We start from the raw sequence: 27,446 nt of genomic DNA on the forward strand, positions 1-27,446 counted from the left end.
TCCCACTTCTCTGGGGGTGCGCCCTTCCCGCACCCCGCAGGGGAGGGACCAGCGCTCCCCCTCAGCACAGGCGACACACAGGCAGCTCAGCGTGTGGGGCCGTTTATTAACGTTTACTTCCCCAGATGACTTTTCCTCACCGGTCAGGGCCTGAAAGAAGTGGGGGGTGTGGGAGGGGGCACAGACAGAAGCCAAAAGGTACACATTCAATGTGCTGTGATGGGCTGAAAAGAGGGTGGTCTGAGATTGACAAGCCCTCCCCCATTTCAGATGCTCAGGAAGTCTGGGCCCAAGAAAACACACTCATTCAGCCAAATCCCTTCCATGTGCTGGAGGAGGATGGGGCATCACCCCGGCTGGGTCTTCCACTGGCTCTCACTCCAGGCATCTTTCAGGCCTGGCTGCTGCACTAGTGGGACCCCTAGCACTGCAGCGGCTTTGGAACCTTGATCTAAACAAACAGGGGAGGCCTGGCCCAGCTCCATCTGCACAAGCAGAGACAAAGGGGACTGATTAGCAGATCTCATCTGAGGGGCACAGATAATGGGAGATGGGCGGGGCTTGTTAGCATTAGATAATGACTTGAAAATGTAGTGTAAATCTACAACGTGGGTGACTAAACACAGGACACAGGATTCAGTAAGAAAATGCAACTCTGTGAGCTGACCCAACTTCTGAAGAGACTTCCAAGACAGTCTCTGCTCACAGGGTGTTTTAGTCCCCTTGGCCCTAAACCATCATGGAAGCAGAAGGAAGAGGAAGTGGCGGTCCGCCCACCGGGGCCTGGGGACTATCGTGACTGTCTAGATCTCTGTGATCAGAGGGCGTCCCAGCCACCTCAGACCCTGAGCCCGGGACAAAGTGAGGGAACAGAACGTTGAGCCCCGGGAGGGCTGCCCCCAAGGCCCTTGCCCGCCCACCGGGCTCCACAGGCCGCCTCTTCTACCGCTTCTTCTTGGCCTCCTTCTTGGGCCTCTTGTTTGCAGAAGGAGCAGTGGCCTTGGGCTTCCTCGTCACCTCTGCACTTCGGGGCTCAGATGGTTCTGCCTCCTGTGTGGTGACAGAAAGGAGAGTCCTGCTTAGACAAATCAAGCCTGACACCAGCAAAATGAGATCATGTCTGAGGGGACTTTGCAAACGGAAGCGTGCCGCAGAGACACAAGGGATGGAAACCGTCACTGCCAGGCCCCAGGATCCACATGTTTTGGGACTGTCCCCAGGGAGCAGGTGAAGGATAAGGGAGGAGGCCCGAGGGGAGGAGGCAGCCTTTGGAGTCTCACAGTCCTGGGGGAATCGAGGCTCCCCAAGTTCCAGTCAAGTGACCTTGTGGGCAACACCCTTCCCCTTTCTGAGCCTTGGCTTACCCACCTGTGATAATGGAAACAGTGGCACACAACTTGGAGGGCTGATGTGAGGAGGCAAAAATGCATGGAAAGCCCCCAGTAAGTGCAAATGCACCCCGCGGCCGGCGGGCCACCGTGGGCAGGGACTGGGCAGACCTACTGTGGCTTGCTCTCCTGCCGGCCCTGCTACTCTCCTCCACCCATTCAAGCACAGATGCCGGGGCAGGGAAGGGTGGAAAGCGCGGCCGGGCGGCCACTACACAGAGTTCTGCAGCGCCTGGCAGAGGTGCCCTGTGGGAAAGGGGAGAGGGCAGCCTCAGGGCAGAACTCCAGACTCTCCCTACATCTGGGGCAGCTCTGGTTTTTATCTGTCATGTACATTGTGATTTGTTCCCTGTAAGATTTGGTTTAAACAAAGGTTCCGCTGCTGAAAAAAGGTTCAAAACCACAGAGCCAGCCCTGGCCTTCACTGAGCTGATAAAGAAAGAGGACTGTGGGGAAGCGACTCGGCCTGTCACAGCCTCACAGGCTCATGTCAGAGGAGACTCTGGAGTGGCCTCAGTCCCGTCGGGTGTCCCCTCCTCCCTGGGTGATACATCACACTGTGCCACGGCCAGGCAGGAGTCCCATCGAGCCCAGAGAACACGCACCGCAGTCCATAGGCCTCGTCCGGCCCACAGGCAGACTTCACTTGGCCTGAAGTGTTTATTTTTAAGAATTTGAGCCAACTGGGAGATTTCCCATTCGATCTGGAGTCCTTGCTTTCCCTGAAAACTTTAAACATCCAGTGACACTGGCCCCGAACCCCCTCATGGAAGAAACGAGCTGAGCAGTGGCTGCCCCTTTACTCAGGTGCCCTGACCCCCGCCCCCGCTGCCCCCAGCACTCATAGTAAGGACATGTTTCCGGTACTTGTGTTCTTTTATTAAAAATGGGAAAACAAATAGCAGGCTAAGAATACGAGGAGGGAGCACGCTGTTTCTAGGAAGTATTTCTTCGTGTTTGACTGGCCAGCTCCGAGCTGCCAGCTTGCCTTACTCTCTGTCCTTCCCTGCTCACCGTCAGCCCCTGGCCCCAGCCTCGAGTCTCCGTCAGCCAGAAGAGGCAGGACCGTGGCTGTGGACGGGCGGTCCCCACCCAAGGCCCAGTCCAAAGGTCTGTCAGCTCCCTCCTATCGGCCATCATTGTCTGCTCTCCACCCTGCCCGCCTGCCAGCTGAGACACCAGGTGTAAAGGCCCAGCCCAGTCCCAGGCACCCATGGGGGATCTTCCCAAGATAACCAGGGGACTGGCCCCTCCCCTGGCCAGGTCTCTGATTGCGCTCTGGACTTCCCCAGCCTGTCCCCTTGTGCTGATACTGTTTTTGTAACGTGGCCAAAAAAAAAAAAAAAAAAAAGAAAAGAAAAGCAAAGAAAGAAAAGTAAAAAGTTAGCCCATTAGAAAAACAAACAGACAAAACAAAACCTCAGAGGAGCCAGTGTGTCAAGTGCACAGGCTCATGGCTGCAGAGCCCAGCAGGAAGGCTACTGTTTAAAGCAAACCCCATAGGGCACAATGCCTTTGCAGACTTTGGGAGCTGGAAAACATCCCCAGCGCAGTACCTGTGCGGCCAGTGGAAACCAGTCAGTCCCTGCATGCCCTGGGCAAACAGGGCCTGATTAGACACAGGGTTTATGCACAGGGAACTTGCTGAGGCCCACCAGGATCTCCAGGGATGGAGCCCCGCTCTGAGCTCAAGCTGGGCGCCTCCTCTGGTTTCAGTGGGGCCAGTCCAGAATCCAGAGATGAGGACGCCCAGCTGTGTCCCCAGTGCTTCCCTTACTTCCCTTACGCCACAGATCTTCTCTCATTCACCTCATCCTTTCTGTCACCTCCCAGACCTCTCTCCTGACCCAGCTGTCTGTCAGATGACTGGAACTGGCACCTCCCAGGCACCTCCAACTCAACTGTCCCAGACGGAGCACGGCCCCATCTCCATGTGGCCTGGCCCTCCTCCCCACCCATGGTCATAGCAACCAGGGTCCTGGCAACCCCACCTTCCCCCTCCTCCCCTCCGTCCAATCAGTCACCAAGTCCTGCTGATTAGACCTCCTCCACCTTGACCTGCCCACTCTCTTGAGCATCAAAGGCCCTACTTCACTTCCCCCACTGCCAACCAGCCTCACTGCCAACCAGCCTCTCTGCTCTATGCCGTGCCTTGTGCACCTGCCAAAAGAATTTTTCTAAAATGCAGATCTCCCCACCTTACACCTTCCAGTAGCTTCCATCCCCCACAGTCTCATGTCCTGCTCCTGGGATGGCAGCTTAAGACCACCACCTCTCCAGCCTCCCCTGGGCTCTCCTCCACCCCCCACACTGGGCCAGGCCCCAGGGCTTCTGCTGCTCACCCCTAAACAAGAGGAGCACCCTTCTTTCCTTGGCCACCCAGTAAACCTTTCCCCATGGTTTGGCCCAGCCCAAGGGCTGCTACTCACCGTCTAGCCTTCCTCCTCTGCGCCTCTTCCTCCAGCAGGTGCATCCCCTCCTCCACCCCTATGCCCCAGGCACCCAGGAACCTTACAATGCCACTCATTTTTTTTTTTTTTGCGGTACCCGGGCCTCTCACTGTTGTGGCCTCTTCCGTTGCGGAGCACAGGCTCCCGATGCGCAGGCTTAGCGGCCATGGCTCACGGGCCCAGCCTCTCCGCGGCATGTGGGATCTTCCTGGACCGGGGCACGAACCCGTGTCCCCTGCATCGGCAGGCGGACTCTCAACCACTGCGCCACCAGGGAAGCCCAATGCCACTCATTTTACCTAAGCTACATGTGCTCATGATGGTCTCCCCTACTAGTCCTTGGACAGCTTCAATTGTTCCTGAATGAATGAATGAATGAATGAATGAATGAATGAAAGAAAACACAAGATCTCCCATAAGCATGGGAACTTCACTGCTGTTCATCATCATGAAGATGTAACACTTTAGACTAAGCCTCACTTATCCCATAAGTAGAGAGGACACAAGCAGATTTTAAACCCAATATTCATACCCTAAAGCATGGCTAGATATAGCCACCAATAAGAATACTAATAATAACAGCCACAACAGCTGCTAGTATTATTTACAACATGCCAGGCCCTGTGTTCTGAGGCCTGGATATATCTTATTTTTGCCTCACAAAGTGCCATAATGAGCCCCATTTGATAGACGAAAGAAGAGACACTCAGAGAGGTTATGTGACCTGCCTAAGGTCTCAGCTGGCGAGCGGCAGGGCCAGGATGAACCTAAGCTCTCAGTGGCTGTATGGTATAGCCTCTCCCGGGTTTCCTAGGGACCTCGGCGCTGATGGCAACCAAGAATTAGAGTTAACTGTGACATCTACTTTCTCCCTAGGTAGCAGCGCCTAGAAGCACAGGTGACTGTGGAATGACAACAACAGTTTGTTCCGGATCCTGCCGATGGGTCACTCAGAACCCCCTTGCTTGTGGCAGGAGTCAGGGAAGTGGGTCAGCACTCCTCGAGTCAGGCTTTGCTCCTACAGTTGAGAGCAGCTCTCTGTGGGCGCGTGGACAGAGTATAGCCACTGAGTCATCTGAGCGCATTATCTGTCTCCTCCTCACCCCAGACCTCCTCCTCTCTCCCCCAGCTCAGTTTCTGGCATCGTCACTCACCCAGTTACCCAAGCTAGATACTGCCGAGCCATCTCTGAGTTCTCGCCATTCCCTGTGTGCCTCCACATCCGATCTGTCCCCGTGGCCGGTCCACTCTGCTTTCCATGCGGCTCTCAACTCCGCCCGGTCCCCCTCTGAACACATACTACTGAGCCGGTTCAGAGCCCCCAGTCTCCTACCTCCCCCTCCCAAGGTTTTCCTCACCACCCACCACACTGCTTTCAGAGCCTATTGTTCTAAAACGACCGTCCTGACCAGTCTGTTTTCTGCTTTAAACGTGTTGCTGGTTCCCTCTTGGTATAAGACAGATTCCAAGAGCCTCCAGGTGCTCCTATTTGTATAAATCAGATTCCAAGAACCCCCGAGTGGCCTCCAGAGCTATTCCACTGCAGCCTTGGCCCTGTCCCAGGGCATGCCCTCTCATGCAGCCCACCCTGTCACTTCTGGGCTACTGGCCAGCCAGTATCTCCCAGATGCTCTGTTCTCTTTCATGCTCTCACAGGTGCTCGGCACCTGTGCACCACGTGGGTGCTTCAAAAACATCAGCTGCTCAGCCTCCCATCACCCTGATAAGCCCATCTCCGTGAGCCCCATTTTACAGACAAGGAAACTGAGGTTCACCTAGACATACCAACTAACCCAGTGGGGCACATCCACCTTCCCCCCAAGGGACAGGGAAGCAAGGGCAGCTGTTACACACGTGATTCGGATGCTGGGGTCCTAGCCACACAGAGATGTAGCTCCTAATTCTTAGCTGGTAAGGATGACTCAATCAATGGCTGACTTAATTTCTCTTCAAATGCACGCTGCTGGTACAAGCCAGGCAGACGGCAGACCCTGAACACTACGGCCCCACCTTTCAATCGCGCCTTCTCTGAAGCAAATTTTCAGTTCCCTCAGCAATCTCACTTTGGGGAGTAAAAGAAACCACCCCCCACTCCCCACCCCACCAGGTGGTTCTGCGGAGGTGTCCTCTGTGACGCAGGCCTCATCAATAATGAAGCAGCTCCACAGCCACTTACAAGGCCAGAAAATTGCTGCTATTCATCAGATTCAAATAATCGAATCTGTGCCACAATGCATCAAATCTCTTCCAGCAGGGAAAGCACACAGAATTTTATGATTTCCACTATACAGTTCAGTGTGTATTTAGTCCACTAAATCAGGACAAAATGTCATTCTTCACAGACTGAAACTCTTCTCTCCTCTAAAATGGTCCAGGGAAAGAAGACCACTGTGCTATGCTCAGGTAGCCTCACGCACCTTGCCTCACTTGATCCTCAAGAATGGCGTGGGTCGGGCATGAATGCCCTCCTATTCCAGCTTGGGACACGGGCTCAGGGAGGGGGAGGCGCCCAGTGCTGAAGCTCTGGCCCATCCTGCTGCACGCTCTTGCCCGAGGCCCTGGGCAGGATGGGAGCTGGGAGACCTTGCGGGGCTGGGACTAGCACTGGCCTTGAGAGGAAGACAGGACTAGCTGAAACCAAGGGGGGGGAGGCCGTCCATGTGGGCTCCACAAGGCGAACGGAGACAGAGTCCAGGATGCGCCTGGCAGGCGAGGAGAACTGTGATTAGAGAGAACAGCCTCGGGAGCTCATTCCAGACGCGATTCAGCACCACCGCAGGCCCTGCCCACCGGCTGGTCTGCGGCTCCGTGTGTATTCCGCCGTCTCTCCCATGAGCCGGTACACATCTCGAGACCATGTTTAGACCTTCGCCCTGCCCACCGCACAGCAGTCTCTCAAGAACTGCTTGTTAAGCAAAAAACACCCTGCCGCCCAATTCAACTGCAAACGCCTCCCAAGCTTAAAAAAAGAAACACAGGGCAGAACTGCAAAGTTGGTTCTGTGAGACCGTCTCCTGAGGTGCTGAGAATGGGTGTACACCTGCCCGAGTTACTTATTTACTACGGCAGCCTTCGCTGGCAATCAGGGGTCCAGTTTAAAATCAAGACCCCCTGAACATCTAGGCCACTGCCCCGCTGCCCCCGGGAAGGCTCCATCCCTTTCAGGGCTCCAAACACTGCAGGGCTTTCTGGCTGACAGTGAAGTCTACGTGGGCGTCACACAGGAAGCCACCACTCCTGCCATCAACTCTGGTGAGCTCTCCTCTGCCGGATCACAGTGCTGGGCATCAGCTGTCTTTGTCTGCCCAGCACCCACTCTCCATCGGGGCCATGCCCTTTCCCTGTCCCATGTGGTTCTGGGGGACTCACTGTGACCACAGGAGTGGCCAGTTAAATGTGGCCTGGCCAGAAACGGACCCAATGCCCCTTCCCACCTATGGGGCAAAGTACAGACATGTGGCCAAGCCAGAGCCAAGCAGAGGTCTTCAATGAGATCTGGAAAGTGAGCATAGGCAGAGAAATGGCTTCTCTTGCTTGTAAATCATGAGCGATAAGGACACAGACTGGGGCTGCTGTATCCTCCTGACACGTGGCAAGGGCCTCAGAATGAACCGAACACTCCTAGAGAGCCAGGAGATGGAGAGACAGACAGAGCCCTGAAGACCTTGCGACCTTCTGAACCCAGGTGTGCCTTGAAATTCCCAGTTCTAAGAGCCAAAACAGTCTCTTTCTAAGGAAACTGATGGAACCCAGTTTCTGAGCTTTCAGCAGAAGAGACTGAGGCAATCACGCAAAGACGGCAGGGTGGAAGTGAAGGTACCTGCCCAGGGGCTGGCATCTGGCTGGGCAGATGTGACATAAACACATGAAGACATGAGAATAGTCAACATTTAAACTACTAGGAACAACTAATTGCCCGATGAACAAATACTACCTGCTACGTGAGTCACTGCACTAAAAGTCAACACCCGCTTGCTTAGCGTTGACTGGATCAACATTCTGGGCAGGAAAAGATACAAAAGAGGCTCGGGAGGAAGCTCCGGCAGGCTGTGGGGGAGGGGCAGAAGGGCTCCCGACCTTTGCTTCCTCACTACCTACTCTTCCACCCCTGGAATTTGGCTCCCACCTCATTAAAACTGCGGCTCTCCACGTTGAGAAAAGCAATCGACTATCCTCCCAGAAAATGTGCCTAAGCATGAAAACATCACATTTTTGCACACAACTGCAGGGAGCTCACAGACTTCTGCAGTCTTTATCTAGGGATGCCCTAGGGATCTGGGAACTCCCTAGTAAGAACTTAGTTCTCCTGAAACCAAACTTTGAAGAAGAGCAGCCTGAACACAGCATCACTGTCACATTGAGCAGCCTTTCCTCCATCACTCAGCCGTTGTTGCCCAATCTCTGTGCCCGCCTTGAACCACTCGGGGGTTTTCAGGGAGACCACAGTCTCCTAGCCCTCTGCCCACTAGTCTGCCCATCTCCGAGAGAGCTAAAGGAATGGAGACCCCCAGCTTTGTCTGCACAGCACTTCTGCTCCTTTGGGAAATGACCTTCCCCTCCACCCCTAGAGGTCATACCACAGGATGCTCCCCTCCCCCACCATGGCCATAGCAGTCCCAAGCTGGGTCAGCTACAGTTCCTTCTCTAGGGAATTTGGAACTGGGACCAAGCAGAAAGGCAGCCTCCAGATGCTGCAGCTGAAGATGTAAACTTTGGGAGCTGTGAGTGGCCATGTTTCATCTTACCCCAGGGACAGTGAGCAGAGGAAGCAGGGCAAGAGAAGTGGGAGACAGAGGGGATGCAGACGGTGAGTGAGGGGGCCCCTGGTGCCCACTCCTTCCAGAGGCCCAGCTGCATCCCTGCTCTGGGAGAGCACCCGCATCTTTTCAGTACCTCTACATTGCACAGAAACTACCTCAAGGTTGGGCATGCCCCAAGTTCAGGCCTTCCCTGAATCTTCATTTCCCTTGAAAAGCTTAGCAACTCATTCTTAGGGTTTCAAGAAATAATACTACGTTGGTTAAAATAATTCCCAGGTCTCCCTCCCCAAATTCTCACTGGCTCTTCCTTTCCCATTTGGATGTCATGCTATTATTACAAACTTAACACACGTAGAACTGAACACCTCCCGTCCTCCCCAAATTGGTTTGTGCTTCAGGGAAACGGTCTAAGGACCAGACCAGTGGCTACATAACAGAATCACCTGGGCACTTTAAGAAAACACTGATCCAAGGCTTCAGAGAACAGCTGAATCAGAATCTCTATAGGTATAGCCCAGGCCTTTGAAAATTCCCCAGGTGGGTGCAGCCAGATAGAGAAACATGCACCAGCCCAAGGACAGGCAATTCACGCTACCACTCCCCAGTCCCTCGCTCAAGGCAAACATCAATGAGTAATTTCTTTACTCTGGAGCCTAGAAGCAGCCCCAGAATCCTTTCCACCATGGCCACCATACAAACAATCAGACTGGGCATGAGAGATGAAACACAGCTGCATCCTGGAATAGACAGAAACAGTACAAGGATCTACCATCTTATATTTTAGAACCTAGCCTACAAGAAAATGCTCGGATTAAGTGTGACCCAGGCCTCAGTCAGGCTCAAACAAATGTTTTTGTCAGGTCTTAGTTTAATGAGGTGTCAATGAGAAAATGTTCTCATTTGGCTTAGGATTCTAGGGACTTTGGTTTTAATTTTATGAATTAGTTCTTGCTCCTACTATGGAAAAGAAAGGGGGTGGGGTGGGAAGCGTTTCTATGTGTTCCTTTTTTTCCTCCCTGATTACCCCCAAAAGAGCTTTCAAATAATCTGCTAAGTATTGAAATACTGAAGTCATAAACTAGTTGCAAAAAATCAGCTCACTAGAACAACAGGAAAGACATTCTTTTGCTTTTCAAAGCCTTTCCCATCATCTGGAGCCAAAAATATTATCTTCTGACCCAAAAAGCCACTAATAAACCTTGCTTCTATAGGCTAAGCAAGAGGGGTGATTTTGCCCTAAGTGAAGTGACAGAGAGAAAGACTGTTCTCTGGATCCACCTTCTCCCACCTCCTTGCCACCTTCCACTTTCAGGGACCTCCCTCCTGCCCTTAGGCTGCCTAGAGCCCCCACAGCTGTCCCCCCTCTGCCATAAGAGCTCCCCAGCCCCAAGTTAAAATCCCTTTCTTTTTCTCTCCCCATCCAAATTCCAAACCCAGCTTGCTACTAAGCACAACCTCTAAGCACAGTCTTAGCACTCACCCTCTCTTTGTAAGACTGTTTATACACACAGAATACTGTTTTTCCTTTCCATTTATTTAATAGTTCGAGGGGTGAGAAAAGGCTGCCTTATGGGGGCATGCAGAGGAAAGCTGGCAGTAGAATCCCTGAATAATTGAGGACCATTTGCTGGCATGGTGCATCAATAAAAAGTTAAATTAATGGTACTGTATTTTTTGCTACTGATCCATTGAAAAACTAACAAACAAAAACAAAAACAAAAACAAAAAAATGTAATACAGTAACCTTCAGTTACAAAGACAATTCACTTGTGTGAGCCTTACTCCTCTAAAATTCAAGATAAATGAAAATGAGATATTCTGTACCACACTTATATCTTAAAAGATGAGGCTGTTGATATCAAAACCAGACAAAGATATCACAAATAAAGAAAATTACAGGCCAATATCACTGATGAACATAGATGCAAAAATCCTCAACAAAATATTAGCAAACCAAATCCAACAATACATTAAAAGCATCATACACCATGATCAAGTGGGATTTATCCCAGGGATGCAAGGATTTTTCAATATCTGCAAATCAATCAATGTGACACACCATATTAACAAATTGAAGGAGAAAAACCATATGACCATCTCAACAGATGCAGAGAAAGCTTTTGACAAAATTCAACATCCATATATGATAAAAAACTCTCCAGAAAGTGGGCACAGAGGGGACATAACTCAACCTCATAAAGGTCATATATGACAAACCCACAACTAATGTCATACTCAATGGTGAAAAGCTGAAAGCATTTCCTCTAAGATCAGGAACAAGACAAGGATGCCCACTCTCGCCACTTTTATCCAACATAGTATTGGAAGTCCTAGCCACAGCAATCAGACTAGAAAAAGAAATAAAAGGAATCCACATTAGAAAAGAAGAAGTAAAACTGTCACTGTTTGCAGAAGACATGATACTATAGATAGAAAATCCTAAAGACACCACCAGAAAACTGCTAGAGCTCATCAATGAATCTGATAAAGTTGCAGGATACAAAATTAATACACAGAAATCTGTTGTATTTCTATACACTAACAATGAACTATCAGAAAGAGAAATTAAGTATTGTTATCCCATTTCCCATCACATCAAGAAGAATAAAGTGGGCTTCCCTGGTGGTGCAGTGGTTGAGAGTCCGCCTGCTGATGCAGGGAACACGGGTTCGTGCCCTGGTCCGGGAGGATCCCACATGCCGTGCAGCAGCTGGGCCCGTGAGCCATGGCCGCTGAGCCTGCGCGTCTGGAGGCTGCGCTCAACAGGAGAGGCCACAACAGTGAGAGGCCCATGTACCGCAAAAAAAAAAAAAAAAAAGAATGAAGTATCTAAGAATAAACCTACCTAAGGAGGTAAAAGACCTATACTTGGAAAACTATAAGACACTGATAAAAGAGATGGAAGATGACACAGCTGATGGAAAGATAACCCATGCTCTTGGATCGGAAGAATTAATATTGTTAAAATGATCATATTACCCAAGGCAATCTACAGAATCAATGAAATCAAACTACCAAGGGCATTTTTCACAGAACTAGAACAAATAATTTTAAAACTTGCATGGCAACACAAAAGACCCCAAAGAGCCAAAACAATCTTGAGAAAAAAGAACAGAGCTGGAGGAATCACACTCCCTGACTTCAGACTATACTACAAAACTGCAGTAATTAAAACAGTATGGTAATGGCACAAAAAGAGCCACATAGATCAATGGAACAGAACAGAGAGCCTAGAAATAAACCCACACTCTTATGGTCAATTAATTTACGACAAAGAAGGCAAGAATATATACAGGGACAAGACAATTTCTTCAATAAATGCTGCTGGGAAAACTGGGCAGCTACATGTAAAGGAATGAAATTAGAGCATTCTCTAACTCCATATACAAAAATAAACTAAAAATGGCTGAAAGACCTAAATGTAACATTGGAAACTGTAAAACTTCTAGAGGAAAACACAGGCAGAACATTCTTTGACATAAATTATAGCAATATTTTTTTTTACATCTGTCTCCTAAAGCAAAGGAAATAAAAGCAAAAATAAACAAATGAGACCTGATTAAACTTAAAAGCTTTTTGCACAGCAAAGGAAACCATCAACAAAATGAAAAGACAACCTATTGAATGGGAGAAAATATTTGCAAATGATATAACCAATAAGGGGTTAATATCCAAAATATATAAACAGCTCATACAACTCAACATCAACAAAATAAACAACCTGATTAAATGGGCACGTTTTTCCAAAGAGGACATGCAGATGGCTAACAGACATATGAAAAGATACTCAACATCACTAATCATCACAGAAATGCAAATCAAAACCACAATGAGATATCACCTCACACCTGTCAGAATGGCTATCATCAAAAAGAACACACACACAAAGAAGAAAAAAAAAGGATACAAATGACAAATGTTGGCAAGGATGTGGAGAAATGGGAACACTTGTACACTCTTTGTGGAAATGTAAATTGGCCACTGTGGAAAACGGTATGGAGGTTTTCTCAAAAAAATGAAAACAGAACTACCGTACAACCCAGCAATGCCACTCCTAGGTATATATCCAAAAAAAAAACCAACCCATTAATTTGAAAAGATACATGCACCCCAGTGTTCACAGCAGTATTATTTACAATTGCCAACATATGGAAGCAACCTAACTGTCCATCAATAGATGAATGGATAAAGATGTGGTATATAAAATATATATGATGGAATACTACTCAGCCCTGAGAAAGAATGAAATTTTGCCATTCACAACAACATGCACAGACCTGGAGGGTATTTCGCTAAATGAAATACGTCAGACAGGGAAAGACAAATACTATATGATATCACTTATATATGGAATCTAAAAAATAAAACTAGTGAATATAACAGAAAAGAAGCAGACCCACAGATACAGAGAACACACTAGCAGTTACCAGTAGGAAGAGGGAAGAAGGGGGGGGCAAGTTAGGGGTAGGGGATTAAGAAGTACAAACTATTATGTATAAAATAAATAAGCTACAAGGATATATTGTACAACACAGGGAATATAGCCAATATTTTATAATAACTATAAATGGAGTATAACCTCTAAATACTGTGAATCACTATGTTGTACCCCTGTAACTTATATAATATTGTACATCAACTATACTTCAATAAAAAAGTAATAATAAAAAAATTATAAAAGATGAGGTTGTTGTCCAAAATTAACCTCTAAATGTCTAAACGGCAGGGTTGGCTGGGGGGGGCGGGAAGGAGAAGCATACTGTCGAGCCCTTTGTCAACCCCCTGCCTTCAAAGACCTCAACCTAAGATGTCACTAAAATCCTCAGAGATCAGTAAAGGGCACCTCTTTTTCTGAAAGTTTGATAAATGGACCTGGGCCTCTATGGCTGGCCTCAAAGGGTTAAGAATACAACAGAAGGTGAGCTGTGGCTCTCCGTAAGACCACACACTTCTGAATACATCTCTGCCTGTAAAACAAGAACATTCACCACCTCACTCCCTTGGGACTCTTGGCAGGCTTCATCAGTGGCCAATGACAATAAAAATGTTTGTTATTTATAATGCCCAGCAGCACGCTGCATCTGTGAGCACAGAGCCACAGAGCACAAGGATTAAGTCTTTAGAGTGTGATACAATTGTGGGCAGAAAAACTCCAATCACGACCTCCTTCTCAAAACCCCAAAATAAGAAATGTAGATGGAACAGAACAATCCAGAGCCCACGTGCCTATCTATGTTCACCAAGGTTTTCCCCACCTTTGCTGGCTGTTCTTCCCTGCTGGTTCCCTGAATGCTGGAGCTCCTCAAGGCTCTCCCCATCTTACTCCACATTCCCTTTTAAGAGACCTCATCCTCTCTCATGGCTTTAATTACATCTTATTGACTCTCAAGCGTTGATCAACACTCAGCACAGACCCTCCTCCTGATACAGACCCGCAGATGCAACTACTTACTTGACAGAATCACCTGGACATCTTAAAGGCACCTGTTTAAAACTGAACCCAGCATGCTCCTTCCCCATCCCCACTCCAAGCCTGCCCCTTTGCCAGGGTTCCTCCCAGTTACACCAGCAGGATCTCTGGTACATAGTCATCTCCAGATAGGTAACTTCAGAATATACTGTATATCGTTAAGTAAAAAAAGAAACATGTAAAACTGTGTTTAGTAGGATGCTACCTTTTGTGCATCAAAGGGAGAAAATAAATGAATAAATAAATATCAGGCACACATACTCATTTGCGTACTTCTTCAAAAAGAAACAAACGAGGGCTTCCCTGGTGGAGCAGTGGTTGGGAGTCCGCCTGCCGATGCAGGGGACAAGGGTTCTTGACCCAGTCCGGGAGGATCCCACATGCCGTGGAGCAGCTGGGCCTGTGGGCCATGGCCGCTGGGCCTGCGTGTCCGGAGCCGGTGCTCTGCAACAGGAGAGAGGCCACAGCGGTGAGAGGCCCGCGTACCGCAAAAAAAAAAAAAAAAAAAAAAAAAAAAAAAAAAAAAAGAAACAAACGAGGGATAAATCAAAATAAAAATGGTTGCCTATCAAGGGAGAAAGGGAAAAGGGTGGAAGATATTGAGATTAAAGGAAACTTCTGTGACTCTATCCTGTTATGTAGTTTTAACTTTGGGAAATGTTGTATATAAAAGTTTTATATAATTTTTAAATTAAATCAAAAGGAAAAATCTCTAAAAATTAAAAACAAATTGAGGCAAATTAATGTATGTCATGGTGGAGTATACTTATGTGAAGAAAAGACTTTACTAAACATAGTACTCTGAATTATGGGACATATTTTGGGGCCCAAAAAGAACCACAAAGAAATCATAAATTTCACTCTGAGTCTTATTGTTAGTAGAGAAAAAAAACACATAATTATTTGAAAACTGTAATAAGTATGCTGTAGATGTGCAGAATAGAGTTTACATTAAAAAAAAAAGAAAGAAAAGAAAACGGCTATCCTTAGAAAAGCCAGCTTGCAACGGTGGTCTTTGGCTGACATCTGGGAAACTGGATTTTGGGTGGTTCCCACAATTCCCAGAACTGATAAGAATGGTTCACTATGGGACTTCCCTGGCAGTCCAGTGGTCAAGACTTTGCCTTCCAATGCAGGGGGTATGGGTTCGATCCCTGGTCAGGGAGCTAAGATCCCACATGCCTTGTGGCCAAAAAACCAAAACATAAAACAGAAGCAATACTGTAACAAATTCAATAAAGACTTTAAAAATGGTCCACATCAAAAAAAAAAAAATCTAAAAAAAAAAGAATGGCTCACTATGCCTAACCTGTTTGTGGAAACAATATGGTTTATGCTGAATACCTGCTTTCTTGCTGGAGGTCTGGAATTTGGGTTTGTGCTAGGCAGAGGGTGCTTATGTGACCTGTCCCCAGTAAAACCCTAGGCAATGAGTCTCTAATGGGTTTCCTTGGTAGACAATATTTCATACAACTTGATGGGGTTCCCACTGAAAATCAAAGCTTTATTGGTCAAGATTGGAGGTTGCTAGAGCCCAAACTCACTATTATGAACACTAATAAAGGGAAAGAACCAAGCGTTTATCCTGCCTTTTACTATGAACAGCATTTCAGAGTAACCATATAGGCATGAGGAAAAGGTCTTCTTCATTGAAGAATTCCAGCTAATAAAGGCCGAAGGAAATAATGGATCTAAGCAATGATCAGTGGATGCTAAAACCATTTAGGTGAAAGAGTTATAAAATGAAGCTTTTATAACAGAGGGATCAGCTATTATCACCTGAACCCACAGATATCTTAGAATCTCTGTGTGACAACCAGACACCAAGTGCTGATTGATGACATGGAATAAGAAGTACACAGCACTAGCTATGAGGTGTTCTCACTAAATAACTTGATCTGAATCAAATCAAGCCTCTAAACTGAATTTCTTTTTGATAAGAGATATGGGGAACAAGGAAACATGTCAAATGACACCACAGAGAAGCAATCAGCCAAGTCCTGGAATGTGGATGTGGCAGATGACAATGACCTGCTTTCTCCAGCAAACCAAGGTCGTGAGAAAATTGGGAGTGGGGTGGTGGAAGGAGGGTACAGAGCTACAGAGACCTATAGAACAAGAGTCAAAACAACAAAGAAGTCAATCTGATCATGTCACTCTCTTCCTTAAAACCCCTGGGGACCCGCCACTCCTCTGGCTGTTCTCATCGTGTCCTTTCTGTGCTCTGGCCACAGTTAACTGCATTCAGTTCCTAGACCATTCCTTCATTCCTCAGGTCCTTACACACACAGTTCCCTCTCCTTGGGGGAGGGGGAACAACCCAGCCCCTGCCCCAGTGTAAGATTAGGTCCTTCCCCCTTGTTATACACCCTCACAGTACTCTGTACTTCTCAGGGAAACATGTGTATTTGTTTCATATCTGCCCTTCTCCCAAAGACCAGAAGTTCCTTGAGGGCACATACCACATCTTTCAGCAGAGTCTGACACACAGTAAGTATGTGCTAAATAAAAATCTGCTTATCACACATGTGAACAAATAAGGTATGAACCATATGGCCCAATGCCACCAGGTGGGAGTTTAGGGACACTCTAAATCAAAAAAGCCCCGTGTAATCCCTGCTAGTCTTCATTGCTGTGATATCTATTTTCAGTACCTAGAACCCAGTCTGAGGAGCGGAGGCTCACAGGGAAGGACTCACCGCCTCGTGGGACTTGGGAATGGGTACAATGATGGCCAGTACACAGATGAGCTGGAAGATGGCCCCCAGGAAGAGTCCATATCGCAGCAGGTTCTCCAGGAATGTGGGTTCAGGCACCTCGGGAGGGGAGAAGTCCAGGTCGGAGGCCATGGCCCCAGCTGCCTGCTGCCCGAGGTCCCCTCCGATTCACCACTCTCCAGAGCCAACTTCTAAATGCAAAGAGTTAATGTCATGTTTCTACAACTGACGTTTAAATGGTTTCACTTCCACAAACACACCCACATACATGCAAGAATATATAAAGCAACTGCGCTGAAATGTTAACATGGAGAGTCATTGGACCATTCTTTCAACTTTTTTGTATGTTTGAAATTTTTCCAAAAATGAAGTTACAGGAGATAAATAAATAAATGCAAATATTTCAAAAAAAATCTCAAATCAACATACATTTGCTGAAGGCCTGCTCTGTTTCAGGTTTTATTTATTTGTTCATTTATACATCCAGTCATTCATTCAACAAATACTTATTGAACATCAAGCACTGAAGAGTAAAACAGACAAATCGCTGCTCTCTCGGGGCCTACCTCTCAGGACATAGGCGGACGAAGAACACATCCAGATGGGACATGCCATCTAGTGATAACTGTTTTGAAAAAAGCTTCAGAAGGGCATCATTTTATTTTGTATAGGGTGACAGGAAGGGCCTCTCTGAAGAAGAGACAGGAATGACGTGACAGAGATAGGAAGTATGAGACTGAGCCAGTGGAGAATCTCAGGGAAGCATATTCCAGGAAGAGAGAAAAGCAAGTGTAGAGGCCTCAGGGCAGGGATATGAGTCCAAAATGGCCAGAGGGGCGTACAGGAGGGAGAGTAGAAGAAGGTAAGATCAAAAGGAGTGGCGACTGACCTTGTAGGACCCTAACATTTCTGATTTGATTGGGTAAAATGTAAAGCCACAGAAGGGTTTTGGGCAGAAAAGTGACATAATCTCATTTACACTTTTTTTTTTTGGCCATGCCACATGGCTTGTGGGATCTTAGTTCCCCGACCAGGGACCGAACCCGGGCCCCTGGCAGTGAAAGCACAGAGTCCTAACCACTGGACCACCGGGGAATTCCCTGATTTACATTTTAAACGGGGTGTGGGGGGGTGCAGAGTGGACATAGGGAGACCAGTGAGGGAGCTACTACCAGTAACCCAAATAAGAGATGGTGGGAACATGGACGACAGGGGCAGTGGTGGCCAGTGGTGGCAGGTCCGGCCTCAACCCACCTCTCCAACCTCTCACTTCACCAGAGTCTCCCACTCCTAATACCATGGTCAAGCTGAAAGACCTGCCTCTAATTCTCCAAGAGCACTGAGCTCTTTCAAATTCTGGGCCTCTACCCAAGTGGCACACTCTGCCAAGAATGCCCTTTCCCATTACGACTGCTTGGCGAAGCCCCTACTCTACCTCCAAGGCTGAGCTCATGCCCCACCCCCCAGCATGCCTTTCTTACTGCCCTCCTCCTACCCTGGTAGGACTGAACTGCTCCCCCTCTACCACAGCACCCACGAGTGGCTTCCTTTGGCCCACCCCAATGAGAAAGGGGAAAACTTACTTGGGAACCAGGCCCACCTGACTCCAAAGCCCTTTGTGTTTTCAGGGATCTGTGCCACAAGGCAACTTTCCACTAAATCTGAGCTGTCCAATATGGTGGCCCTGAGCCACATGTGGCTATGGAGAGTTGAAACACAGCTAGTCCAAAATGAGATGGCTGTTCAGTTATGTCCACACTCAATTTAGAAGATAGTATGAACATAAGAATGTATCAATAGGGCTTCCCTGGTGGCGCAGTGGTTAAGAATCCGCCTGCCAATGTAGGGGAATGGGTTCGAGCCCTGGACTGGGAAGATCCCACATGCCACAGAGCAACTAAGCCCGTGTGCCACAACTACTGAGCCTGCATTCTAGAGCCCGCATGCCACAACTACTGAAGCCCACACGCCTAGAGCCCACACTCTGCCAAAAGAGAAGCCACCGCAATGAGAAGCCTGTGCACCGCAATGAAGAGTAGCCCCCGCTCGCCGCAAATACAGAAAGCCCGTGCGTGGCAACAAAGACCCAATGCAGCCAAAAATAAATAAAAATAAAAATAAATTAATTTAAAAAAAAGAACATATCAATAAAATATCTCATTAACAGTGTTTTATACTGACTGCATGTTGAAATAATATACTGGGTTAAATAAATTATTAATTTCATCCGATGCTGAAAAAGAACTAAGCTGGAGGATTCACTTTCTGATTTCAAGACTTAGTATAAAGCTACAATAATCAAAACAGTGTGATACTGGCATAAGGATCTAGGCCAATGGAATGGAATGAAGAGCCCAGAAGTAAATCCTCACATATACAGTCAACTTATTTCTGAACGAGGGTGCCAAGACCATCCAATGGGGAAGGATAGTCTTGTCAAGAAATAGTGCTGGGAAAATTGGATATCCACATGCAAAAGAATGAACTGAACCCTTATCTTACACCGTATACAAAAATTAACTCAAAATGGATCAAAGAACTAAACTTAAGAGCTAAAACTATTAAACTTACAGAAGAAAACATAGGAGGAGTCTTCACGACGTTGGATTTGGCAATGACTTCTTAGATGTGACACCAAACCACAGGCAACAAAAGAAAAAATAAATTGGACTTCATCAGAATTAAAAACTTTTGTGTATCAAAGGGCACTATCAAGAGAGTGAAAAGACATACTGGAAAACAGTTTGGCAATTTCTAAAAAAGTTAAACGTAGAATTACCATATGATCCAGCAATTCCACCCCTAGGTATATACCCAACAGAACTGAAAGCATGGACTCAGATACTTGTACACCAATGTTCACAGCTACACTATTCACAGTAGCCAGAAGATGGAAACAACCAAGAGTCTATCAACAGATGAATGGATAAACAAAATGTGGTATAGACAAAGGACAAACAACATTCAGGTACTAAAATGAATGAAATTCTGATACATGCTACATGGATGAACCTTGAAAACATGCTAAATGAAATAAGTCTGACAGAAAAGGACAAGTATTGTATGATCCCACTCATTAGGTACCTAGAATCGGCAAATTCGTAGAGACAGAAATTAGAATATAGGTAACAGGGGCTGGAGGAGGGGCAATAGGGAGTCACTGTTTAATGAGTACAGGGTTTCAGTCTGGAATGATGAAAAAGTTCTGGAAACAGTGGTGATGGTTACACACACTGTACACTTAAAAATGGTTAAAATGGGCTTCCCTGGTGGCACAGTGGTTGAGAGTCCGCCTGCCGATGCAGGGTACACGGGTTCGTGCCCCGGTCCGGGAAGATCCCACATGCCGCGGAGCGGCTGGGCCCGTGAGCCATGGCCGCTGAGCCTGCGCGTCCGGAGCCTGTGCTCCGCAACGGGAGAGGCCGCAACAGGGAGAGGCCCGCGTACCGCAAAAAAACAAAAACAAAACCAAAAAAAACGTTAAAATGGTAAATTTTATGTTATGGATATTTTACCACACACACATACAAATTGTACCTGTTTCTTTTTACTTTCTAAATGTGGCTACTAGAAAATTTTAAATTACCCATATGGCCTGCATTATATTCCTATGGATGGCTCTGGGCTAAGAGACTATCCTAAAACCTTCCTCCACTTCGGCTCTGCGGCTTCACTGCTTCGCAACATTTTTCCAACGTGAAGGAGCAGTGACTAAAGGATGACCAGAAACAACCTTCCAAGTGAACAGACTGGGGTTTGTGCAAATGCGCATTTGTCTACCTTTCAACCTAGTCATTTAGGAAGGTGATGTGCCCGAGCCGACAAGGTGGCCACTGTTTCCCACCACTTCTGTCTCCTTTGCAAATGGCTTTCAAAGCCTGAGGCTCACTGTTTTTCCCCCCCAAAATCCTCAGAGCTGGCAAATCTTCATCCTCCCAGGAAGGATTTGATTTCTGGAAGGAACCCAACATCATCTGGATCCAAGTGTGGTGAATCAGGTGGAGCCTCAAGCCCAGGAATACCATTTTTGGTCAAATACAAGGTTATGACACTCAGACCCTAGGCAGATTGTTTGGGGTGGCTCAGAAACTGGCCCTGAAGTGAATTCCAAGGCTGCTGCAAGAACAGCTTTACTGGAGGAAACGTACAGCCCAGACAGGACACTATATCCTGACACCATGTGAATAGCAAGGTATAAAAAAGTTCTCTCATTTCTTCACAGTTGCACCTCATAAATATACACTTTTTAAAAATGCCCTTGGCCCTAAACTTTACATTTAAGGCTGTAACAAGCTTAGTGGGCTTATCAATACTTAGATTTATTAGGGTTACTCACAGCAACATTGTTAAGAATATTTGTAGTACAATAAAAACATGGGGCCAAGAGTCAGGCGGGGGAGGGGCACAAACCCTGCTTCTATCAGCAATTAGCTACACTTTGGGTCAATCTCTTAACCTCCTACAGACTTGATGTTCTCAGGAGCCAAACAACAACAATAATATCTATTCAACGCTATAATGCATTTAGGCTTTTTTTTTTTAATGGCAATTAGGCAATATAACAAGAGCCATAAAAGGGATTATATCCTTTGACTGAATAACTCACTTCCTAGAATCTACAGTGAGGAAACAATTCAAAAGAAGAAAAAGGCTTCAGGTACAAAAAAGTTCATGGCACTGCTATTCATAATACTGAAAAGCAGGAAGCAACTAAAGTGTCCAACAATAAAGAAGCAGTTAACCCAATTATGGTACATCATGGGATATTCCCCGTTGGCTAAAATGGCAAGTATCAGGTCAGCAGAAAGTCTTTGCAAAATTATATTAAATGAAAAAAGAAAATAATTACATAAACACTGACTGCAGCCATGTATAAACTACGATTTCACTGGCTAAAGATCAAAAGAGGCCATAAGAAAATGTAAATAGTTGCTGTTAAAGTGTAGGGCTCATAAGTTTTAATTGTGGGGGGAATATCACTGAAAAAACTGAATACAATCTAAAAGAAAAATCCATGCCTATCTACTCCTCTCACAAGGCTTTTATAGGGTCTAATGAAATGCTGCCCAAGAGAACTTTCTGCAATGATGGAAATGTTCTATACTTCTGTTCTCCAATATGGTAGCCACCAGCCCCATGTGGCTATTAAGCACTTAAATGAGGCTTAAGGAACTGAATTTTTCATTTTCATTTTACTTTATTTATAAATAGTTGCATGTGGCTAGAGGACTCCCACATTGGACAGCGCAGGTACAAGCAGAGGGTGGTTGTAATAAAGTTCTGGAAAACATAAAATGCTCTATACATCTTGTGTCTGCTTTACAACTCCTGTCTAATCTTCTCTGTACCCCTATGCTTTACTTCCCAGTCTGCCGGCCTGAATGCAGAAGTCACAAGAGTCCTACTCATCCTTCAGCTCCCAACAAGGAGGCTCTTATCCCCCAGACTCCTTGACAGGCTTTGCTCCCCACACCCCACCCCCGACACTGTCACAGCAGTAGCAGTAAGCGAATCATTTGCCAGATGTGCACAGCACTTTACAGTCAGCATCTCATTCATTTCACAACCACTCTGGGAGGCGGGTATCACTAACAAGGATGAGGAAACCGAGGCTTGGGAGAGGTTACGTGGCCCACCCTGGGATTACTTGGCTGAGAAGTGGCAAAGTTAGGATTCAAACTGGCTGGTGGGTACGACTGAAACTTAGCTGGTGGTCAATGGTTTTCAAACTGCAGGCTGTGGCCAATTTGTGAGCCATGGAAACCATTAAGGGGGCTGCAGCTGACATTTTTTCCTCTTCAGTTTTATTAACCAGTACTTTAATTAATTAAGTAAATGACAATAGAAAATATCATATCAGTAAGGGTGAGTATTGTGTCCTGAAGCTATTTTTTTTTAACCAGTTATATCCATCTACATCCAAGCAAGGATGCTCTGGGTCAAAATTCAAAATGTATTTCTTATTGTTTGAGAAATACTACACAGTCTAATGTTTTTACCCGCTCCACTATAAGCTACTGGACAGCAGGGACCCAGGGTCCATCTTGAGTTTCTTCCAGGGCCTGACTCAGATACTTGGTAACTGATGAAACCTATGGTTGTTTCCCACCTTTAAAGTAAGAGCAGATGTCCCAACCAACAGCCTCATTTAACAAGGAGGAGGGGGAGTGGAGAGGCACGGTGCTTGCTGAGGCTCTACCAGTGAGTCAGGGCAACACTGAACATCCCGCTAGGTCTCTAACCCTGTGATGCTCCAGACTTGCTCTTTTAAGAGCAAAGGTTTTTACACATGGGGGAAAACTCATATTCCCACCAGAATTTCATAAAAAGTACAGAGCCATTTATTATCAAACACAGCAAATAACTTCATAATGTTATCAGACCCCTTGAGGCTCATCTGTGAATGCCAGATACCAGGGGTCTGAAGCATTCATTCACTGGACACATATTTACTGAGCATCATTCTAGGTCGTGCCATGGAGTTTTCATCCAATCGGAGGCACTCAAACACACACATATAGATATGTAATGGCAGCAGTATTATCAGAAATATAAATAGGGAGATAAGGGGTGCTATTTTATATGAGGTAGTCGGGGAAAGGCCTCTCTGAGAAGGTGTCATTTCAGCAGAGGCAAGAAAAAAGTGAAAGAACAAGTCATTTCAATTCCTGTTAGGTACCCCAAGGTGAAGAAACAGCAAAGGATAAGGTCCTGAGGCAGGAATGAACTTTATGACCATGGAGAAGAGAGTAGGGTGAGCAGCTGTGTAGGACCAGTAGAACGCTGGGTCAAAGGGGAGCCACTGGAAGGTTCTTAGCAAAGAAACGACATGATCTGACTCATTTTTAAATGGTCCCTGTGGCTGCTGTGTTGAGAACAGAATGTAGAGGGGCAAGAGTGGAAATAGGGAAGCCAGTTAAGAGGCTACTATATAATAGTCAAAAAGACACACTTGCACCAGGTAGCAGTAGAGGCGGTAAATTCTCAGGTTGTAGATATATTTTGAAGAGAGGGCCAACAAGATTTCTGGGATGAAATCTGAACGAGAGAAATTAAAAATAAGACCTGAAGGTGAAACTATTCTGTATGATACTGTAATGGTGAATACAAGACATTAAGCATTTGTCAAAACCCATAGAACTGGACTTCCCTGGGGTCCAGTGGTTAAGAATCTGCCTTCCAATGCAGGGGACGCAGGTTCGATCCCTGGTCAGGGAACTAAGATCCCACATGCCGCAGGGCAACTAAGCCTGTGCAACACAACTAGAGAAGCCTGCGCCCTGCAACTAGAGAAGCCCGTACACCACAACGAAGAGCCTGCGTGCTGCAACTAAGACCCAGCAAACTTTACAGCACAAAGAGTAAACTTTAATATACATGAATTAAAAAAAAATCATTTAGGTATCCAGGATGGAATGCAGAATGTGACATTCTGAATCTAAATGTATTAGAAATGGATGAAGCGATTTCACTGAAGGGGTAGGGGGAATCAGGTGCTGACCTCAGTAACTTTGGAAACGGATGGAGTTTGTAAGACTAAAGGCAAAAGGAACTGTATATGTCACTGTACTGTAGTTAATAAAGTTGTTTCCCACATGGGATATAGGTTACCAATTCTGAAACAACTATACATGTACACTGGAATTGAACAATTAAGTAAATGGATGGTAGATGGTGGGAGCTAGGTTTGTTACAGTTGGAGTAGAAGGTTACAGTTAAGCCAGAGGAGGCTAGAATGATCCATGTGAAATGGACGAGTGTTGCAGACATCAGTATAAACTCATATTTAGATTAATATAGATACAGAAGGCTACATATTTATATATATATACATATATGTGTGTGTGTGTATGTGTGTGTGTGTGTGTGTGTGTGTGTGTGTATATATATATATATATATATATATGTAGAGAGGGAGAGGAGAGGGAGATTAGTCTACACACATACATCTCTTGCTCTTTTGCTGAGAGAGCCTAAAAACATGGGCATACCAGTAGCAGTGAGCACACCTAGCACCCAGATCTTGGTGTCTGATACCATTCTCCAATAAAAGGAACCAGGGCTCCTGGGAGAAATGGTTAACTCTAGGACTGAAGCAGGAAATACACAAGATGAACCTGTAACAGGAAGTAAGGAAGTGTTCAAAAAAAACCAAAACACATTGATCGGGGTATGTCAAAGGGATATAGAAGCCACTTCAAAGAGCTCCCAATCGCCAAAGCCAGAACAATTTGGACAACAAAATAAATTAAGTAGTACTGGATTATAACCCAAAGTATGAAAAGAAATATCCAAGACTATACTGATATAAATGATTTAATAAATACACAAATTTCCCATGGAGAATTTCAAATAATTTATGTAGATAATCTGTCTTAAAGTGTGACGTATAATTCCACACTCCTTAAGCATGGGCTGTGCGTAATGACTTCCTTCCAAGAGTACAATATGGGAAAGTGGGGGAAGGGGAGTAACTTTACAGTGGAAGAACTTGACTACCTCAAGCTAGTGATCTGGGTTAACATCAACTGTGGTAACTTACATTGAAAGTATATACCCTTGATGTGATATGATGAGAATGGCACTTTACCTCTGTGGTCTTCCTCCCCCAAACCTATAACTCCAATCTCATCATAAGAAAAACACCAGACAAATCCCAGATGAGGGTCATTTTACAAGATATCTGACCAGTAATACTCAAAACTGTCAAGTTTATCTAAACCAGGAAAGTCTGAGGAACTATCACAGTCCTAGAAGCCTAAGGAGACACGACTAAATGTAATGTGGGATCCTGGAACAGAAAAAGGACATTAGGAGAAAAGTGAGCAAATGTGAAGAGACCATGGACTTTAGTTAATAATAATTTACTGATATCAGTTCATTAATTGTGACAAAAGTATTATACTACTGTAAAATGTTAATAATAGGGAAAACTGTGTGGGAGATATATGGGAACTCACTGCAGCATCTTCACAATAATTTTGTAAATCTAAAATTGTTCTCGGGACGTCCCTGGTGGCGCAGAGGTTAAGAATCCGCCTGCCAACGCAGGGAACATGGGTTCGAGCCCTGGTCCGGGAAGATTCCACATGCCGCGGAGCAACTAAGCCCGTGCGCCACAACTACTGAGCCTGCGCTCTAGAGCCCGCAAGCCACAACTACTGAGCCTGCACTCTAGAGCCCCTGTGCCACAACTACTGAAGCCCGCGCGCCTAGAGCCCGTGCTCCACAACAAGAGAAGCCACCGCAATGAGAAGCCCACGCACCACAAAGAAGAGTAGCCCCCACTCGCCGCAACTAGAGAAAGCCCACACGTAGCAACGAAGACTCAACACAGCCCCCCAAAAATAAAAATAAATAAAATAAATTAATAATAAATAAATAAAATAGTTCTCAAATAAAAAGTTTGTTGGAAAAAAAGTCACTATTTCAAAATAAATAAATAACCCCTAAGACATGTATAGCTGTCCAGACTTAGCAAATAGAAACTAAGTCTTCTCTTAGATTGAAAGAAGCAGATTCCAAGGATGTTGGTAGGGGATCCTTGGCTTCTAATGAAGTGATTTAAAAATTCTGTCCTGAGAATTCAAAGGAAACAGACTGGGGAACAGAAAATCAGTGTCAGGAATTACTGCCTTACAGCCATGGGCTGTATACCCAGACCTGTCCCATTACAACAAATTCCCAAAAACTGCTCAAAACTGGGTTAGGGGGCTTCCCTGGCGGCGCAGTCGTTGAGAGTCCGCCTGCAGATGCAGGGGACACGGGTTCGTGCCCCGGTCCGGGAGGATCCTACTAGGCCCGTGAGCCATGGCCGCTGAGCCTGTGCGTCCGGAGCCTGCGCTCCGCAAGGGGAGAGGCCACAACAGTGAGAGGCCCGCGTAACGCAAAAAAAAAACTGGGTTAGAATTTTGTCCTGTGGAAAGGTAAGCCATCTCCTAGAGCAGTCAAAACTGGCAGCCAGTAGGCTGAAGCTAGTGGGCAGATGTCCTACAAAATGTAATTATTAAATCCGAATTTGTTGCCACCACTTAAAAAGTGAGGTTTCACATATCATTTCCCACTTCCCTTTAAAAGAAATAAATCAGCGAACATGCACTGTGCATTTACTAAGCGCCTTGCATTCACCAACTCATTTAATCCTCAGATTAACCCTATGCGCCCATTTTACAGAGGAGGAAACTGAGAACCAGAGAGGCAACCAGAGCTCGCCCACGGTTACATAGCAATAGGCGTACACTCAGGGGTCAAACCCCAGCCAGACTGACTCCAGGGCTCTGGCTCCTCCTAAAGCTCCGTCAGTGGGAAGAAAGGCCAGGTCACAACTGTGAGGAGCACCGGGTTCTGGCCGTGCTCAGAACTAAAGCGCTGAGGGACAGCAAGACAGGCTCTCCGCCCCACTGGGACTCAAACTCCCCTCCCAAGTAACTTCCGAAAGAGCGACCCAGGAAGTTATTTACGCCGCGCACGGGGTGGCCCCCGGGCCGGCAGAACAGCGCCGCCCGCGGCGCCCGAGCTTAAGCCCCTCTCCGTACCTCAGCATCTGCGACTCCAACCCGCCCCGAAGCCCGGTGACCGGCCACGGGGTCACCGCACTCACCTCCAGCGCCGCCGCACCGCGCCCCCGGAAGTGGTTCCTTGCGACCTCGGTCCCGGAAGTG

At 46.5% G+C, this 27,446-nt stretch overlaps 1 protein-coding gene across 4 annotated transcripts; it reads right to left on the reverse strand.

The window, feature by feature from the left end:
* Positions 1–86: 86 nt before the first annotated feature.
* MANBAL (mannosidase beta like) lies at positions 87–27,446 on the reverse strand. Of its 4 annotated transcripts, none has more exons than XM_081256083.1 (3): positions 27,386–27,446; positions 16,768–16,976; positions 87–1,050 (listed from the first exon to the last, which is right to left on the reverse strand). In XM_081256083.1, exons 2-3 carry the CDS (start codon positions 16,915–16,917, stop codon positions 943–945), a joined length of 258 nt encoding a protein of 85 aa, XP_081112209.1. In that variant the 5' UTR covers positions 16,918–16,976; positions 27,386–27,446; the 3' UTR covers positions 87–942. The 4 variants fall into 4 exon arrangements, with proteins under 4 accessions (XP_081112209.1, XP_081112211.1, XP_081112208.1 ...); XM_081256085.1 differs by having other exon boundaries at positions 16,768–16,973; positions 27,386–27,410; XM_081256082.1 differs by having other exon boundaries at positions 27,321–27,406.

This window comes from Mesoplodon bidens (assembly GCF_964165515.1).
Source record: "Mesoplodon bidens genome assembly, chromosome: 15".
Taxonomy (NCBI): domain Eukaryota; kingdom Metazoa; phylum Chordata; class Mammalia; order Artiodactyla; family Ziphiidae; genus Mesoplodon; species Mesoplodon bidens.